The sequence below is a fragment of the Ursus americanus genome, chromosome 20, assembly GCF_024610735.1.
Source record: "Ursus americanus isolate L20-20 chromosome 20, mUrsAme1.1.p, whole genome shotgun sequence".
NCBI classification, from domain to species: Eukaryota; Metazoa; Chordata; class Mammalia; order Carnivora; family Ursidae; genus Ursus; species Ursus americanus.
Genome location: NC_142146.1, coordinates 4,485,784 through 4,504,851, shown reverse-complemented (window position 1 = coordinate 4,504,851; position 19,068 = coordinate 4,485,784). Strand labels below are relative to the sequence as shown.

The window sequence follows — 19,068 nt, the reverse complement described above, 5'->3', positions numbered from 1 at the left end:
CTTTCTGTGCTCTTCCCTGTGAAACCCAGGTGGCCTCTGCCTCCTCTGTACTAAGTGGCCGGCACTCAGCTGGCATGCATACATTTGCCTGCCCAGATTGAGACACTCAGCTTTCAGCTGTTTGATTGGATCTGTTAATATCTAAAAGATAACTTTCCCCCCCCTCAAGCCCCATTGCTTATTGGGTAATTTTTTATTTTCGCTCTTTATTGCAAATTGTATGTTTCTGTTTTTGAAATTTACTCAGCCCTTTACCTTCTGTCATTTCCCCACCCCACCTGCCTCTTGTTTCCTTCAAATGCCCTGTTTAGATAAAGGAAACTAGTTTGGCAGGTCCTGGTCTGCACTTCTTGGAATGCAGTGCTTGACGGGACTGTGTATGATTTGGAAAAGAAAGCTCTATGTTTTGTCTCGACACATAGGGCTTTTATGACTCTCAACCCTAGGAATGATCCTATCCTTACACACTTGGGGATCCCTCAAATTACAGTAAGGGCTTTGTATCCCTTCTACCTGATTGAAAGATGGAAGACACAGTTCTTGTCCTAGAATGGGAATTCCAGACCCAAGGGCCTGCTAGGGACGTAGTAGAAAACACGAGGGAGCAAGCCTGGCTAGGAGACAGTAGGTGGAGAGGTAAGTAGACAGACATTTGCTGTGTAAACCCACTTGCTACGCAGAGGGGGTGGTCACTGCGCTCTCCTGCCAGTTCTTGCCCTGCAGGAATGTAGGCCTGTTACTTCGTTTCTTCTGGTTTTTATGGAGAATCCGTTGGGTAAGTAATATGGCATTGGTATAAATAGAAAGCACTTGGCTGCCTCTGCTTTCCACTGAGGAAGCTAAGAAATAAACGGACAGAGGATGGGTTGCCTCAGTCGCGTATTGACTCGGACACCAGCTAGTGCTCATTAATACCGACACCTCGGAAGACCGGGGGTGTGGGTTCCTAAGTTCTCTCCATCTCACCAGCCCTTTCACACTAGTGTTGTGTGGTGCTGGGCTGCTGCGCTTCAAACCACAGTTCCGGACGTTGGGAAAGGGGATTTCCTTCTTCCTTTTGACTTCCTGTTCTTATTGGCAGCAGTTTTTCACCCAAACAGGAGGTTAGCTCCAGTTTCCAGCTTCGGCCTCTTCCAGAATGAGCTGGGCACGACCCCTGGTCCCTACCTGTAACCCCTACTCTCCTCTCTTTGTTCTCTTGGCCCAAGGGTGGCCACTGCTGACTGCAGGCATGGTCTGTCTGTCATCCTCCAGTGCCCTTTGCCCTGGCAGTTCTCCACTTCCTGTTCAACCCCATTTTCTACGTTAAATTATCTCTGTTTAAATGTCTAGTGAGGTTTCCCATCTTCTAAATCAATCCCGACCACCTGAGACATTTGAAATCTGCCAAGTCCGTTATGAGACCTGCTTATGTGCATTCACTGATTGGTCAGTCTAATTTTTTAAATCTTTTGGTAATTTGGATGTTTCCATCTGCATCAGTTTGTTTGCTACTGTTTCCTAGGGCTGCTCTAACAAATTACTATAAACTGGTGACTTAAAATAGTAGGAATTTATTCTCACATAGTTCTGGGGGCTAGAAACCCCAAATCAACGTGTCAGCTGGGCTGTGCTCTCTGAAGGCTGGAGGGAAGACTCTTACCCTGCTTTTTCCAAGCTTCTGGTAGTTGCCAGCAATCCTTGGTTTTCCTTGGCTTGTTACCTACATCACTCCTCATTTCTGCCTCTGTCTTCACGTGGTCTTCCCTGTGCGTGCCTGTCTTCATATGGCCTTGAGTAATTTTCAGGCATTGCATATAGGACTCCCCCTAGTCCAGTATGGCTTCTTCTTAACTAGTCAGTCTGAATTTGGGAGAGACATTATTTAAACCAATATAGTTAACTGCTGCTTTGATAAATATGGTTATGGCCATAGACAGTTAGCAAGTGTAAAATATATAGAGATCATTCCTGCTACGTACAACCCAGTGGCTATGTATCCTGGTCTGTGTACCTGACCCCACGCAGTTTGGTATGTCATGACGCTTGGGACAGGGTAGTAAAGGTGGAACAGAAACATGATGGGAAGGTGTCTTTCACTGCCAGTTTCAGGAAGGAAGTGGCATCTGAGTGGGTTTTGAAATTTAGGGTGAATTTGGAAGAGAATACATTCCAGGCCATGGATAGTCTATGAGCATTCCAGATCAGTCCAAGTGCCACCTCTGATCTTTAGGCCTCACAGGGATTGGGGCGGAGAATGCCACAAGCAGTTAGCCGTGGCAGCCACGGGCGGGTTGGGGGCAGCTTCAGTGTGAGTGTGACTTCCGTGCCATTGGTGTATCCTCTAGACTAAGAAGATTAAGGGGGGTTCCCCAGTTGTAAGTGACTGAGTCACTGCTGTTTAATAAAAAGCATATTCATACAAATAAGGCTTGCTCGTGTATTGTTTGATTCCATTTCTGTGAAATATCCAGGATAGGCAACAGTGTAGAGACCAAGCAGATTATGGTTGCCATGGGGGAGCAGGAGGGGAGATGGAGAAGAACCGCCTAATGGGTATGGAAGCTTCCTTTTGATGATGGAAGTGTTTGGAGCTGGGTGGTTGTGATGCTTACACAGCGTGGAGTGTGCTAAGTGTCAATTATGGTACATTTTATGTTCTACCTGTTTGACCACAATTTAAAAGCAGAATGGGTCAGGAGGTGTGAGTAGGCCTGGCTACATGACGGAACCTGTCTGACGGGAGCTAGGTGGGATGAAGGGAAAGGATGCTTGTAGCCTTATTGCAAGTATTTCTCAGCTGAGCACTGTTGGTAATCTCAATGTTTTACTCTGCGAGCTGCTGTGCTGAGCTCCTTCCATGTATCATCCTGTCTTTTCCTCCTATTGGCTGAGGTTGCAGAAGGCTAGGCAGTTGCCAGGGGCCTTGCAAATAGTAGGACATGGAGCTTGGGCTTGACGCTGGGTTACCGGACTCCTAGGACGACTGTCCAGCCTGCTTTGCCCAAGTGGCGTCAGTTGTAGATGTGCTCCACATGCTGGAACCCCTTGGTCCAGGGCACACTCATGGTTGGTCAGCCATGAGCGATTCCTGAACCCAGACCAGGCTCCAAACCCTGTGTGCTTCTCTAGGCCCCTCCTGATGTAGGACGGAACACCCTATGACCTGTTGCACATTAGCAGTTTGGAATCCCTGATTTAGTATCTCAATATCTCAAAGAAATCCTTGTGGCTTTTCAAGACACATCATGTAATATTAATGAAAACACTGGGCCTTCTGTCTTGATTAATTTTTTATGAACAATAATACGTCTGATTAAACTGGCTGATTTACCTAGAGCTGGTGGTACAGGGTGGGGCGTGTGATGGTGCAGGGATGGTCTGGCAAGCTGGCTGACCACAGGGCATGGAGTGCATGGTTTCTTCAGATTAGATAGTATCCCCAGTGTCACTTGGGGTCGGAATAAGCTGTGCTGCTAATGATGTGACAGGAACATGATGGGGACCTGCTGGCCTGCAGCTATGATGCACCTTGACCTGAACGCTGTACCAGCCTGTAGGGTTTTCCCGGGTGGTGAGGAAGGCCAAAAAAGTCTGTGGGAAGTGGTTCGTGTGATGGGAGTGGTACATTTCACATCCAGTCCTCATTCCCACTTTTCGGCTTGGACCCGACCACACTGGGTTCACTGGGTCAGAGAAGCTCTTGTTAGTGCTGAACACTCACCGTGTAGGTGCTGTTTCCCGTTCAGAGAAACCCAGCGCTTCCCAGCAGCTCCTTCAGTTACATGTCAGACAGGTGCCGTGCTCTCCTTGCCTGCCTGCCTGCTTACCAGGGAAGTGGATCAAGTGGTCTCGGGGCCCAGCGTGTTCCTAGCTCTTCGGGTTTGAGACAAGCAGACTTAAATGTATTGCCTGAGGAGTGGAGGTCCTTCTAATGCCATGAGCGTGTTCTCGCTTTTCCAGCTGAGCATCGAGCAGGCCCAGACGGTGGCGGAGCAGGTGGAGATGAAGGCAAAGGTGGTACAGTCGGAGGTCAAAGCCGTGACGGCAAGGCACAAGAAGGCCCTGGAGGAGCGGGAGTGCGAGCTGCTGTGGAAGGTAACGGCCTCCTTGGCTGGCCTGCAGTTTTTCAGTGAACTGCAGCAAAGCCACGAGGATTCTCATGTCAGATCCCAGATCCCAGAATTTAGAACACTTGGAGGTTTTCCATGAAGTTTGTTGGCAGGAAGATGCGAGGGTCCCTGTAACATTGTAGGTGCCATCTGAGCACTGCAGCCACAGGAAGCCTTTTCAGAAGTAGTTGGGTTCCCAGGAGTGGAAGGAGCCTCCCGGTTTATGTTGCACACTCTCAAGAAGACAGAAGGGGGCGCAGTCGAGACTGTCGTTAGGAAAGCAGGCTGCTAGGAAGTATCTTTATTTTTGGTGTCCCGCCTGGTTGCCCTTCCTGACCCCTTATGAAAAACCAGTTGTCCACTAGGGAGGGCAGCGAGCGAATGCAGCAGGAAAGAGTGCCGAGCATGCTGGTGTGCCCTTTAGTTACCCCTCCCAAGTCCTCATCCCAACATTTTCTTCTCTGATCTTTACCCCTGCCCCAGGAAGTGGGGAGAATATGCCTACGAGTGGGCCAGTACCTCAAGTCAATTCAGCTCTATAATGACATTCTCTTAATGTGTGAATAAGACTGTACACATAGCTGGGGCGCCTGGGTGGCACAGCGGTTAAGCGTCTGCCTTCGGCTCAGGGCGTGATCCTGGCGTTATGGGATCGAGCCCCACATCAGGCTCCTCCGCTATGAGCCTTCTTCTTCCTCTCCCGCTCCCCCTGCTTGTGTTCCCTCTCTCGCTGGCTGTCTCTCTCTCTCTGTCAAATAAATAAATAAAATCTTAAAAAAAAAAAAAAAGACTGTACACATGGCTGATTAAAAAGGGTGCACTTAGATGTGTGCACGCTCGCCTTAATCATCTGAACTATGCAAAGGTGACGATGGGATCTCAGTTCCTGAAAGTGATTCCCACCAATCACTATGCCCTCAAGTGTTCTGGAAGGCTACGGTGGGTTTTGCCTTGCATTTTCCGTTTAGTTAGCTCATAACTAATTGCTTTCTGCCTCTGCTGACCTCTCAAGGAATATGGCTCCGTTGCCTTTTGACGAGACGAGAAGAATCCTTGGGTAGAAAAAAATCTTTCAAGATTTAATTCAGCACATATTTTATGCAGGCACCTTTGTGGGCCTGACATGATTTCCAGACACTCACATGCCCCCATGGTTTGCCAGGCTCATGCCACCCACGAATGTTAATTATAACTGAAAGGGGCCCGCTTCATGCAACCTGAGAGCTCTCTGGTGAACTCTGCCACAAACTTGCTCTTCTGGATTTGCTGATGAAAAGGGCTTTGTGCAAAGGAGTTTCTGCAGATCTCACCTTAGGTACCCTCCCTCCTGTGAGGCCGACTCCTGTCCTCTCCCTAAAGGCAGTTCTCTTTCAGGAGGCATGGGAAGCAAGTTTTTAGTCTTGGAGAAGCAAATTTGGGAGAAGAGTCGGTCTCTTTGTGTAACATACTTTGTTTCTAATCCATTTCTAAACACTCCTTCTCAGATAACCTCCAAAATATGCGTGTTCATTCTGGGCACACCTCAGTCCCATTTGTCTTTACTTTTTATTATGGTACCTCCCCCAAATCCTGTGGGAGTCCCACTCTCTTTTACTAATTACTAACTTTTCTGCCTCTCCCAGCAAAGCTTGCCTGCCTGTGTCTGCCATGCCATGTCCTTGTTACACTTCTTTTTTTTCTTGCACTCCCCATTCCTGAAGGTATTTGAGTGCCGGATGACCCAGTTTTGGGTATCCAGATGCACTCATGCTTGTGGCTTACAGATTTCCGGTGGACTTGGCTGCCTTGTGGGATTAGCTGCAACTACCTACTTGAGGAATCCAGACCAAAGCCCAGAGGTTTGGCCCAGTGCAAAACCAAAGGACAAAGCTGCTTTTTGATCTGTCCCCACATGGGCCCCTCGGCACATACGTGTCCTGCTTCCAAAGTGGACAGATGGAAAAGCATTAATGGGTCAAAAATCATATCATCATCCCCCCCCCCAGGGAGAATCTAACTGAAATTCAGGCCTCCCCAATAGTGGAGTGTTATTCTGAAATAGACTTTCTGTAGCATTCTGATTAGTAGAGCTCTCAGAAGTCCTGGTTCTCTCTACAAGATGGCATGAATCAGCTGGGTCACACATTTATCCTCTTCACAGGGGAAATCACTTTGAATTGGAGGACTTTTACTGATTTAATGCAAAAGAATGGAGAAGTGGCTCTGTTTCATTGGTCACACAAAATCCCACATTCCCGAATCGTGGGTTTGGGAACCTCAGTAGCAGAATTATTTTAGCAGGTCAGAATTCAGGTTTATATATTAAAGCAATTTAGACTGAGAGGGCTCCTCTGGAAATACTACAGGCCAGTGGTTTCCAAAGGCTTATTACTATGTCCAAATTTGGGGTGTGTGGCCTTTCAGGCTCCCTGTGAAGACAGAAAACCACGAAGAGGACGATGGGAAGTGTGGCAGGGCGGGGAGGTATAGATTATCATCTTGAATTAGGTTCTCATCAAATCCCTTCACTCTGTCCACACACAGCCCCCCTCCCCCCAACTCTGGGCCGGGGAGTAGGGTGGGGCAGGGGTGGTAGAGAGGAGCAGAAATCATTGAAGAGATCGTAGGCTCTGTATCTGTGCTGAAAACTCAGCCCTCCGGTAGGGAGAGCAGGACTGGCCTTGTGCACTAGTCTCCTGGGAAGTCTGCTGGTGAGGGCAAGGACCGTGTTCTCTCTTGGTCATTATGCACCTCCAGTGCCTGGCACAAAGCAGGTGCTCAGTAAACATTAGTTATATGGCTGTTCTTAGCTTTTATATTTTATTTCTAAGTGACAGGAATAATAAAAGAACTCCCTTATATCCTTCACCCAGATGTACTGATTATTTGCATTTTGCCCCATTTTCTTCCTACTCTGTATGTGATTCGAGCGAGAGTGAGTTGGCGTGTTGGAGTCAGGAGGCCTCTTTCCCCCTGGATACTTCTGCGTTTATTTCCTCTGAGCAAGGGCGGTCTCGTCCATCATCACAGGTGCTCAAAAGCAGGAAGTTCAATCTTGGTAGCGTCCGGTGTCTAGTGCCCGGTCCCTGGTCAGTGTGCCAGCACCGTCTTTAACCTCGGCACCCCCAGTCTGAGTCCTGCGCTGCAGGTCGTTGTCTGTGTGCAGTCTTCTCTTGTAATTGGCACAGTCCCTCAGCCGCTCTTTGTCCTTGGATCTTTGCCATTCTGAAGAGCACGGACCAGTTGTTGCTGTGGGTCTGAGGGTAACTTACTCACGATCCGTGGCAGGTGGTGTGTCAGGTTTTTTTTGCTTGCCTCAGAGCCTCTGCCCTCTGTCCTTGCTCTCCCCTCTGCAGGTGGAGAAGATCCGCCAGGTGAAAGCCAAGTCCCTGTACCTGCAGGTGGAGAAGCTGCGGCAGAGCCTCAGCAAGCTCGAGAGCACCATCAGTGCCGTCCAGCAGGTCCTGGAAGAGGGCCGGGCGCTGGATGTCCTGCTGGCCCGGGACCGCATGCTGGCCCAGGTGCAGGAGCTGAAGACCGTGCGCAGCTTCCTGCAGCCCCAGGAAGATGACCGCGTCATGTTCACGCCCCCCGACCAGGCCCTGTACCTCGCCATCAAGTCCTTCGGCTTCGTCAGCAGCGGGGCCTTTGCGCCTCTCACCAAGGCCACGGGCGACGGCCTCAAGCGGGCCCTCCAGGGTAAGGTGGCCTCCTTTACCGTTATTGGCTACGACCACGATGGGGAGCCTCGCCTCTCGGGGGGCGACCTGATGTCAGCCGTGGTCCTGGGCCCTGACGGCAACCTGTTTGGTGCCGAGGTGAGCGACCAGCAGAACGGGACGTACGTGGTGAGCTACCGGCCGCAGCTGGAGGGCGAGCACCTGGTGTCGGTCACCATGTGCAACCAGCACATCGAGAACAGCCCCTTCAAGGTGGTGGTCAAGTCGGGCCGCAGCTACGTGGGCATCGGGCTCCCGGGCCTGAGCTTTGGCAGCGAGGGTGACGGTGACGGCAAGCTCTGCCGCCCGTGGGGCGTGAGTGTGGACAAGGAGGGCTACATCGTCGTGGCCGACCGCAGCAACAACCGCATCCAAGTGTTCAAGCCGTGTGGCGCCTTCCACCACAAATTTGGCACCCTGGGCTCCCGGCCCGGGCAGTTCGACCGGCCGGCCGGCGTGGCCTGCGACGCCTCCCGCAGGATTGTGGTGGCCGACAAGGACAATCATCGCATCCAGGTCTTCACATTCGAGGGCCAGTTCCTGCTCAAGTTTGGTGAGAAGGGAACCAAAAACGGGCAGTTCAACTACCCTTGGGACGTGGCGGTGAACTCTGAGGGCAAGATCCTGGTCTCTGACACCCGCAACCACCGGATCCAGCTGTTCGGGCCCGACGGCGTCTTCCTGAATAAGTACGGCTTCGAGGGGGCTCTCTGGAAGCACTTTGACTCCCCCCGGGGCGTGGCCTTCAACCCGGAGGGCCACTTGGTGGTCACCGACTTCAACAACCACCGGCTCCTGGTCATCCACCCCGACTGCCAGTCCGCGCGCTTCCTGGGCTCCGAGGGCACCGGCAACGGGCAGTTCCTGCGCCCACAGGGAGTGGCCGTGGACCAGGAGGGGCGCATCATCGTGGCCGACTCCAGGAACCACCGGGTGCAGATGTTCGAGTCCAACGGCAGCTTCCTGTGCAAGTTTGGCGCCCAAGGCAGTGGGTTTGGGCAGATGGACCGCCCGTCTGGCATCGCGGTGACCCCCGATGGGATGATCGTGGTGGTGGATTTCGGCAACAATCGGATCCTCATCTTCTAATCACGTTCTCTAGGCTTCCGTGTTTGGGCTGTGCGTGCGTCTCTCTCTCTCTCTCTCTCTCTCTCTCTCTCTCTCTCTCTCTCTCCTTTTGAATTTCAAAGAAGAAACAGTCTCAGGGAAATTTCTTTTTTTCTTTTGTTTAAAGAGAACAAGAAGAGTACAACATTGCTTAAGTCCTACCTCATCTTTATTTTTTTACAGATGAATGTACTTATCTTTTCTGCAGGGATTGAGCCTGTGACGTGATAATTTCTATCTACCTCATAAATCTTTACATTTCCTTCTCCAGCAGGCCCTCTGCCCTCCTCCCCACCCTCACTCAGTGGAGTTCACGTTCCCCTCTGACCCTTTGTGGGGCGTGATATGCACAAGCCTGGCGTCTCTGTGGCTGGGGGGGCACTGGATGTGCGGTGGGGTGTATTCTGTAGATTGAGCCAAGGAAACATGAAAGAACTACTAAGTAAAAAAAAGAAAAAAAGAAAAAAAACTATAAAATGTGGAAAAATAAGATTTAAAATGCTGAATTATAGAGTATTTGTGTTCTGGAGAATACTGTGTTTATGGGATTAGATTGTGCTGTGATCTTGATCTTTTTAGGAACTCTTTTTTTTTTTAATTTTTAAATTTTGTTTTTTTAATGCTGCAACAGAGAACTGTTCTGTGTTCTCCTTTAATACCTCAGTGTGTTTATCATCCTGTTCAGCATCTTTTCTTAGTCTTAGAAGATATGGATGTGGCTGTAGCTTGCTAGCCAAGAAAAGCAGACTATTCTATCATGTTTTAGGGTATGTAATCTTTTCTTCTTTTAAGGGATGGTGTGTGTGCGTGCGCGTGAAACTGAGTCCTCTTACACCAGAGTAGTAAAGCCGAGGATCGTACACCACCACCCAAAGAAGCTTTTCTTTTCACGCTTTGGTTTCTAAAAAATAGATGTAGCTTAGGATTTTCAATTAAAAGTATTCTCAGAAGTTAAGTATTCTTAGTTTGTTATTGGTTGTAAAGTTCATTGGAAGGAAGAAGAAAATCAGCCTCATTCTCAGAAAGAGGGCGTCAGACCTGCCAGGCCTGTGGACTTGAGTGTGGGCGGGCGGGCGTGTGCCGAGGTGGTCCGTAGAGAGCATGAAAAAGCAACAGGCTACCCCCAAACTCTGCGGGAGGGCAGAGGTCAGTCCGCGGCCCTGGCTTGAATGTTGTTCTGTTAATAATGCTAGATGTTTCTTTTTCTAAGAAGAGTAGGCCAAGGAATGAACTTTTCCTTTAAAAGCACAATTTTTTCCTGCTTTGGAAGTTCAGGGAAATAGAATGTTTGAAAGTCAAATTAATAGGAACAGCCCATCCCTACACCCTCTGCTCAGGTCACTTTCACGGAGTGGTCTGCTCCTGAGCCGTGCAGTAGGGCCTCATGGTTAACGTGAATTTTCTCCCCAAAGGCCTTTGAATGTAAAAGATTTGTAAACCAAATTGCCCCAACCCAAAATGTAGGATGTAATATCTTTCGTTACCCCTCTGTCTCGGTACCAAAGAATGAAAATTTAAGCCAGGCTCCCACTGCGGAACTGTGGGATGGCATCCGTCACTTTACAGGGTTGGTTTGTAGTAAGCTGGACATGGGTACAAGGCCTTGTGCTTCTGGGCGTTATCTGTCTTTCAAGTGGAAAGTAGGCATAGCTGATCTCCTGCTTGTGAGAACCTATATGGGTCCCTGCGTTCCCGCAAGTGCTGAATAAGAACCAAATTCCGGAGTAGCATGCCTCAGGAGCCAGAGGTGCTCTCGGACGACAGGGGCTTCCAGAACAGAACAACTGACGTGAGTTTCTGTTCCTGTATTTAAGAGAAAGTCCCCTTGTGATAGAGATGGAGTTTTAAATGAACCGAATGAAGTAACGCATGGAGCAATTTGTTTTTGTCATCCCAAAAGAAAAGGAGTTGATGAGGGCAGTGTAGCCAGTCACATTGGTTTTCTCGTCCAGCTCCTCTGGACATTTACCGCTTCAAGGTACCCTGTGTCCTCCCCATTGCTTTAGTTCTAAGGTTTCTGAATGACCAAAATGGGAAAAAAAACCTCACTTCATAAAGGAGAACCGCACGCAATAAAGGATCCAAAAATTGGAAAGTTGCGTCAGATGGCTGCCTCCCAGCTGCTGTGTTTCAGGGTGAAGAGGCGTCAGGAAATCTTGTTTTGTAAAACTGCTTTTTCTTTTATTGAAGCATTTAATTTTGAGTCTTTCTACAGTTCCTGTTCGGTTACCTTTTATTTGCCCCTAGGTTCTAAGTTCTTCGGTAAAGAGCTTGTGTAATTAGACGTTTTTATTGTTTATTATTTTGGAAATAACTTGGTGCTGATCTCCCCCCCCTCACCTCCTAACCCCCACCCCCTACCACCCAACAAACCACCCTTCAAACACCAAAGACAACTGGTTTCAAATGCTTACAAAATTTCATTGAAGAAATGGATCTTGAAATTCTTAGAAGTGTCCTCAGAAATCTGGGATGGGTTACTTCAGGTCATCACGACCTTCGATTCTCCCATCTTAACTCTGATCCGTCCTTCCCAATGTCGCCCTGTGTGGGGGAATCGTGGGACCTGAGTGAGAAATTTTCTTGGTGAGTAGCAGTAACGTAAAACTTTGTAGTTAGCATTTCTCTGTGGATTTGGTGGTAAAGCCAGGGTTTCCACACTTGACTGAAATGATCAGGTCTTAATTAATAGACTGACCCGTTCGCAGGCTCAAAGCTAGTAGGTCGTCCCCCGAAATGAGTGTGTAGGTGCGTGATGCTGCCTCTTTCCCCTTGGTGGTGGTCTATCTCCTCACCTTTCTGCACCCAACACTGCATCACTGCCGTTTGAGAAACATGGTCACACTTGGGGAGCTTTTGTTTTTAAAACACTGGCCATCTGTGGCTGCCCATGATTGACTCCTGACCCACAGGGATTGGTGCGAAGCACTTTGGAGTGTGTTTATTGTACAATGTGGAATGCTCCAAATCAAAGAAAGAGGAAGAAAGCCAACATTGGAACTCTGGTGTGAGTGAGGCTGTTCAAAACTGGGGTTTTGACTGGATAGCTGCTGCCTGTTCGGTGATGCTAGGGTAGGTAAGAATTGGGTGGATGAGGGGCGTCTTGAGGACGGTGACAAGATAAGGTTGTGGGTACTGCAAGGGAGGAGTGTAAACTGTTCTGCGAAGTCGATGTGGTATTCAGACAGTAATCCCCATGTGTGTCTGATCTGGGCAGGTGGCAGTGTGGCTCAGGCTGTAAGGTCAGTTTGTGTTTGGATATGCCATTTGGGTTTGGATATGTAAGTTTGGGTATTGGGATTGCTAAAGGAGATCTGAATAACCCGCAGATAAAAACCACTTTCGGTTGGCAGAGTTAACATTTCAAAAGTGTTAATCTTTAAAAACAAAACAAAACCCTTTCTCTGTTAATTTGGTCGCAAGCAATGCTGTCTAAGAAACCTCAGCTCTAAGGTGGCTGGCAGGTGGCACGGGAGTTGGCTGGAGCCCAGTGGCCCGGGGAAGGCCCCAAGTGCACTAATCTTTGATAGACGGATGCCCTTTTAAGTTTAACTTATTTGGGGAAACACCTACAGGGGTACCATAAACAGAATCTAAATTGTGTTGGGCCAAAAAAGTTGCCAGATTTAAGGCACTTTGTAATGGAGCTGTAAGAGAATGGCTTGAGATTGGCTCAGTCTGTTTTATTCTTGTTAAGCCAAAGCTTAAGTATTTGAGAAGGGAAGTCTTGCTAGGCTTGATCTGTGTGTTGTCTTCCTCTTTGGAAGATTCTACAATTGCTGTGTTCTGGTAGATAGTGAAAGATATGCCAAAGTTAAAGGCTTGTTTTTCTGTTTAAAAACAAAAATCCAGTGGTGCCAAAAAAGTATGTAGGGTATTTATTTAAAACATCACTCACTGATTTTCCAACAGTCTGGGGCTGTATAAAAGTCAAACTCTTGTACTTACTCGTGTGTGATGATATCCTAGAGCCAGGACCTCCGGGGGCTCTCGCTCCCGCTGGCTTCCCGCAGGCCAGGGGCACAGGACACACATACCAGTTCCACAGCACACCATTTGCTTTTGTTTCGTTTCTACCTCACTTTTGGCAAAAGTCATCTACCTCATGTTAGCCTCTTATGGGTCTCTGAAAAGCATAGTATTAATCCACAGGGGAGTGGGTGGGAGTGGGAAGCTACCTCTAGAGGAAAGCGTTTTTATAAATCCTGAACTGATTTCTCCCAGGAGAAACATTTGATTGATCTTGAAAAAGAAACTTTGAAACCAAATATTCCTGTACTCAGGCACATGTCGTCCTAAATCCCAAGTATTACTTACCAATCTGGCTTCTCCCCCCCACTAGGAATTATGCACACCATTACCTTGTTGTTCAGTATTATGGAACTACTGGTTCATCTGACCTATTGGAGGACTTAACCTGCAAATAAAGACCTTTAGGTCTCTTTTTCTCTTCAAGAGAAAAATATTTTATCTATATTTTGAATGTCTGCAAATCTACCCTTTTAGGAGCAATTCTAAGGGTCTAGTTCTTGGACACATCAAATATTTGAAGGGAATAAGAATCCTTTAGACTTCATGACTGTATTTGTACCTGTTCTGGGCCCAGCAGGATGTTTGTCACCATGACATTGCAGCAAGCACTGCTCTTCTGAGCAGTGACCGGTGGAGTGCATGTTGCTCTTTTTTTGTGTGTTTAATTTCTTTTCTACCAAAGGTAACATGTTGACGGGTTGTTCTTTCCTTTGTTTGTTTGTTGTTTTAATTAAATACTTGATGAAGTTGAAGCACATTACCGTGATATACTGTATTGCCTCTCCACCTCTCTTATTCCCCTAGTTATTTTTTGTTCTGGTTGGAAGAGAGGGTCCTAAGACCACTGTAATGATTGCGGATTGGGTTTAAAATGTCATGGTGGAGCAGTACCTCAGTGATGTCTATTTTTAAAACTGATCTTACGGGTTAACAAGCCAGCCTGGTGGGATGTTTTCCATCCATCATTTAACCAGTAATGGTTCTAAAAGTTTTGTGTATCCACATGGTCTTAGACCTCCTTTTAATGATTGTATTAACTTACAAGCTCAGGTAGTATTTTTCTTAAGGCTCCATCTCGGAGCACACTGACTGAATGTTAACGTGTGTAGCAAAGTGTTTACTTTCTTTAAATAACCGGCTCTGGCATAGTTCTTTATGTTTCTAGCAGTCCGTGTAGTTTTTCTTCAGAGGAAGATTCTTCACGTTTCTGGGGTGTTCTTGTTTTTAGGGTGGTATGGTTTCTTTCCTCCCCCCCCCCCCCATTCTTTTTCCCTAAAATCAATGCAGGTGAGAGGGTGGGTGGTGGGTAAGGGATGTTGTTTTTTAACTAGCATGTTAGTTATAATTGGGTGGGTGGGAGGGTAGTATTTTTTTTTTTTTTAATGAATCTTGCTTAATACTGTCCATTAGCTGTCATGCCCGGTCAGCAAAATAATTTTTAAGTGTAGAACACATGACTTGGTTTTTTTTTTGTTTTTGTTTTGTGGGAAAGGTGAATGCAGAATTGGAGAAATTAACATGGGCATGTTGCCAGATGTTAGAATGACTAAGTTAAACCTTAAAAAAATTTTTTTTTAATTTGTCCAAGGCAGACCTGATGTAAGGAATAGGCACCACCAGGATAACTCTCCGGGGCTACGGAAGCTCCTGCAAGCCCATCTGGGGTGCTGACTGCCTTTGACACTTTTTAAAATGGGCATTGCAGTGGTGGTGCAGATCCCATCAATTAAGTGAAGAATGGGGGAGCAAAGATTTCCCTCCAAACCTTTATGGGTTTTTGTTTGGGGTGCATTTTTCCACCCTCTGAATTTTTACTTTTAAATCTTAGATGTTATCCTGCGGGCTGCAGGCATGACAGGCAATGAGCAGGTGAAGAACCAATGGGAAAGTGTGTTAGCTAACAAGGCTTCTGAATGTATCGCGGTGGTCCACAGAGAAGGCTGGAGAAGGTAGCAAGGAGATGCTGTATCAGCTACTGCAGCCTTAAAACAAAGTTGGTGTCTCTTTGGACTTTAAAATTGTTCCTATGCAGCTTATTTTATTTTTGTTTAATCAAATAAACAAGAGGGTTTTTCCATGGAAATCTGTGTTGTGTGTGATCCTTCAATCCAGAATGAACAAGGGTCTGTGTATACGCTCTGCAGAAAGGAAATCTGTAGGAGGGTGGCCTAGAGGATGCACTCTGGGGGATGGGCCGCATTGGGTTCATGCAGGTTTTCCAAAAAGGTGTTAAATAGCCTAAATGTTTCCACATCTGGACTTGTGGATTCTGGGGGGATTGGGGATCTGGCAGCCCCAGGTCTGCGTTCTCCTGAGGAGCTGAAGAGCAGATGTCCCTGTAGAGGGTACAAGTGTGATTGTCCCACCCACTGCAGTCCCCTTCTCCACAGATGTCGCTGCCCTGCTGGGATGGAGGGGACCAAGTTTGGGGTCTGGGGAAGAAGTGAGCAGCTCACTCCAGTGGCCCTCCAGTGGCAGGGTACTGTAGATGCCAGGTGGATCAAGACTTCTTTTGAGCCCAGTGTGTTCACAGTTTACTGGGAGAAATCATTTTTCATTGAAACTAAGTGCTCCCCAACTTTGCTCACCTGTTGTCTGCGTCTCCTCAAACAGCCTCGGTTTGATCCGTGGTTGGAGGTGAGCAGTGCTCCGGGTTCCATGGCTTTCTTCTGTCCCACGTCCCTTTCCAGCTGTGATGAGTGTTCACAGGGGTTCTAATGGGGATAGGTCTTACCCTCCAGTACAGAAACCACCTTGTTTAAGTGCCGAACATCAGCGCCTGGTGTCGGGAACCTCTGCTCTTTCCTTCACTTGATCCCATGTTGGCAGTGAGCATTTAAAGTGAGTTTTTTTTGCTCCATTGATACTTTCAGCTTTGAAATAGAGACACATTGTGAGTAGCAGTTTCCTGAAGACTCAAGCTGGGAATGTGACTTCATGGACCGTGAGCCCCAGTCCCTGTTCTGTTTCCTTTTCCAGGTCCCTCATTTCTTTTCCTCTTACCTCTAACTGAACACAGTGGAAGACACTCTCCAATGTAAAAAGTTTGGATGGGTGTACTTTTTTTTTTTTTTTTTTTTTAAGGGAAAGGAATCTTATTAATCCTCTGAAAGACCCAGGTAAAGCTGCTAAGAAAATGAGGTAGGACCCATTTCTGAGGGAAATGCAGAGAAGGAAAGCTGTAGAAAAGCTCTCTAGACACCTCATTTTTAGCTCCCACCCCCAGTCCCCACCCGCAGTGCCCTCAGTCTCTTCCACTGAATGAGGTGGGCTTGGAAAGACCCCAACCTCTTGAGGGTAACTACGCTCCTTTGCCCCTGACCACCAGAGCAGCCCTTCTGGAGAGTGAACAGCCGGCTATCACATGACCTAGGAGCTCGTTGGCGCCCACAGACATTGCTGATGAGATTGTAAAATGGTACAAACACTTCGGACACACCTGGCAGTTTATCAAAGTGTTGAGCAGGACGCAGCAATGCCACACTTAGGTGGGTATCTGAGAGAATCGAAGACCTGTCCACACACAAACTAGTATGTGAATGTTCATAGTAACATTATTTGTAATAGCCAAAATGTGAACCGGTGACTGCATAAACAAAATGTATGTCCTTACCATGGGCTATACCTGGGCCATGAAAGAATGAAGTCCTGATAATATGTATGTAGATGAACCTGGAAGATGTGAGAAGCTGACCAGGCATGGTTTCCCCTCTGCGAAGTAACCCAAGTGGGCAAATAGACAAAGCAGATGACTAGTTGCTGGGCGCTGGGAGTTGCTGTCGAACGGCAGAGACTATGGGTTTGTTTTTTTAAGACTTGTTTTTGTTTTGTGTTTTTTAAGATTTTATTTAAATAGGGACACCTGGGTGTCCCAGTCAGTTTAAGCGTCTGTCTTCAGCTCAGGTCATGATCCTGGGGTCCTGGGATCGAGTCCTGCATCGGGCTCTGCCTCCCGTTCCCTCTGCTTCTGTGCTCACACTCTGTCTGTGACAAATAAATAAAATCTTGAAGAAAAGAACAAGATTTTATTTAAGTCATCTCTACAGTCAATGTGGGGGGAGTTGCACACTCCACCCACTGAGCCAGCCAGGCAGGCACTCCTGTAAAACAGTTTTCTCAACGATTTTATTTATTCAAGAAAGAGAACAGGGTGGGGGGTGGTGGTGGTGAGATTTCTTTGGGGGATGATGGAAATGTTCTGGAATTGGATAATGGTGTTGGTTTTACAACTAAGTAGGTGAATTGTGTGGTCTATGAATCACTGTGAAAAGGCACAGGCAACAGGTTGAAAAATCAGTACATCTGACTACATGAAAAACTTCTCTTAAGTGAAAAGTTCTGATGGCCTTTTCTGGCATCCTGACGTTGAGAGAGCTGTGTGAATAGTTCTCGCCCAGCAGGTTGTGAGCAGCAGCGATGTGGTGCCACTTCTAGCCAAAGCGCTCCATTGCAGAGCTCTGGCCCCCGTTGCAGGGCCACAGGCAGTACTCTATGGAAGGAGCCGGAATCTGGGGGAGAGGCAGACACAGGGCAGGGTACAAGCCCACCAGGATATGCGTATGATCCAAATGTGTGCAGTTATTTTTTTGATGTTTTTTTTTTCCATTTGAGAGTAGTCACTTATTAACTGACCAGAATATAAAAATAATCATGGTAGATACCTTAGTTCCTCCTTCTAGTAAGCCTATTGATCTGGTCTTCCCTGTGGCCAGCATCTCCACCTTCTACAAGATGGGTGGTCTTTTTCTTCATCCCCCTTCATGGAGAAGATAATTTGAAGGGCCATAAAAAGTTGTTTTCCAACAGTACAGAACTCGTGAATCAGATCCTCCATGCAGATGATGCCATGTTTACCAACAGATCGGGCCATCAGTGTGTTGCTGTCAGGGCAGTTCGCTTCTTGTTGATTTGGTTAGTGCTTGTCCATCAGTCCGTTCACCTACTTCGGGTTTGGGCCCCCCATGCTGGACATGGTTCCACAGTCCTTAGCATGTTGGCTGAAGCCTCGAGCTTAACACTGGTGCCGCTGAGGATCTGGCGAAGGCAAAGAAACTGCAACACCTTTCGAACTTGGGGCTCACACCCTTGACCCCTCTGATCCTAGTGACGCACGTCAGTGTGGGTTCCGCAGGTACGTGGAAGTTGCCAGCTTTTCTGGCCATCCCCGCATTCGAGCCTCAGTTCTGTACGTCTGCCTGTATTCCTTGTGGTAATGCTTAGCTTTTTCACTGATAAGCTTCCTCCTTGCCTTTCGGAGCATCTTCTGAGCAAACTTCTTCCTCAGATGCTTGATCTTCAGCCCTGAGAAATTCCTTCTCTTCTTTTTAAGGGTTTCTGGCATAGCAGGAACCCTCTTTTTCTTCTCTTCTGTACCCTCCATGGTTCCAGCTGGAAAAGAGGCTATGTTTTTTTTTAATGTTTAAAAAATCTGTCCAATGAACAATATTAAATAGTGAAAACAAAACCTCAGGGGGAAGGTATAACTAAGAATTGATACCCAGAATAAAGAACTACAATAACAAAACAACCTAATTTTTATTTCTAATTTTTATTTTTTTAAGTTTTATTTATTTATATTATTTAAGTGTCACATGCTTTTCCGACTGAGCCAGCCAGGTACCCCAACATTACCTAATTTTTAAAAGCAGGTAAAAGATGGGGTTTAACACTCAGGGGCTTGGGGCGCGTGGATGGCTTGGTCGGTTAGGCGTCTGCCTTTGGCTTGGGTCACGATCCCTGGGTCCCAGGATCCAGTCCCGCATTGGGCTCCCTGGTCAATGGGGAATCTGTTTCTCCCTCTGCCACTTACCCTGGCTTGTGCTCTCTCCCTCTCTCACTCCCTCTGTCTCTTAAATAAATAAAATCTTAAAAAAACATATACAGGGCAGACCTACACTAGATGTCTGGGAAGTACAAACTAAAGCAACAATAAGATACAATCATATGCCATCGGCTTGATAAAAATACAAAGGTCTAATTACAGCACATGCTGGTGGGAAATAGGAAGTATCCGGAGCTGGTGGGAGTATAAGGAGTATAGCTCCTTCCCAAGGGAATTTGTCGGAATCCGACAAAGCTGAAGCTGGGGTGTACATTTAGATCAGTCATTTCACCTTCAAGAATATGCTGTGGAGAAACTC

General features: G+C 47.4%; 1 protein-coding gene and 1 pseudogene across 1 annotated transcript in view; one reads left to right on the top strand and one right to left on the bottom strand.

The window, feature by feature from the left end:
- TRIM71 (tripartite motif containing 71) overlaps positions 1-11,968 on the top strand; it is a 64,431-nt gene extending 52,463 nt beyond the window's left edge. Inside the window, exons 3-4 of the mRNA XM_045798136.2 lie at positions 3,943-4,077; positions 7,427-11,968. Of these exons, the coding sequence (XP_045654092.1) occupies positions 3,943-4,077; positions 7,427-8,878 (1,587 nt within the window). The 3' untranslated portion in view covers positions 8,879-11,968. The remainder of the gene's footprint in view (positions 1-3,942; positions 4,078-7,426) is intronic.
- A 5,614-nt stretch (positions 11,969-17,582) lies between these two features.
- On the bottom strand, positions 17,583-18,308 carry LOC123792790 (large ribosomal subunit protein uL30 pseudogene; annotated as a pseudogene).
- Between the last annotated feature and the right edge of the window lie 760 nt (positions 18,309-19,068).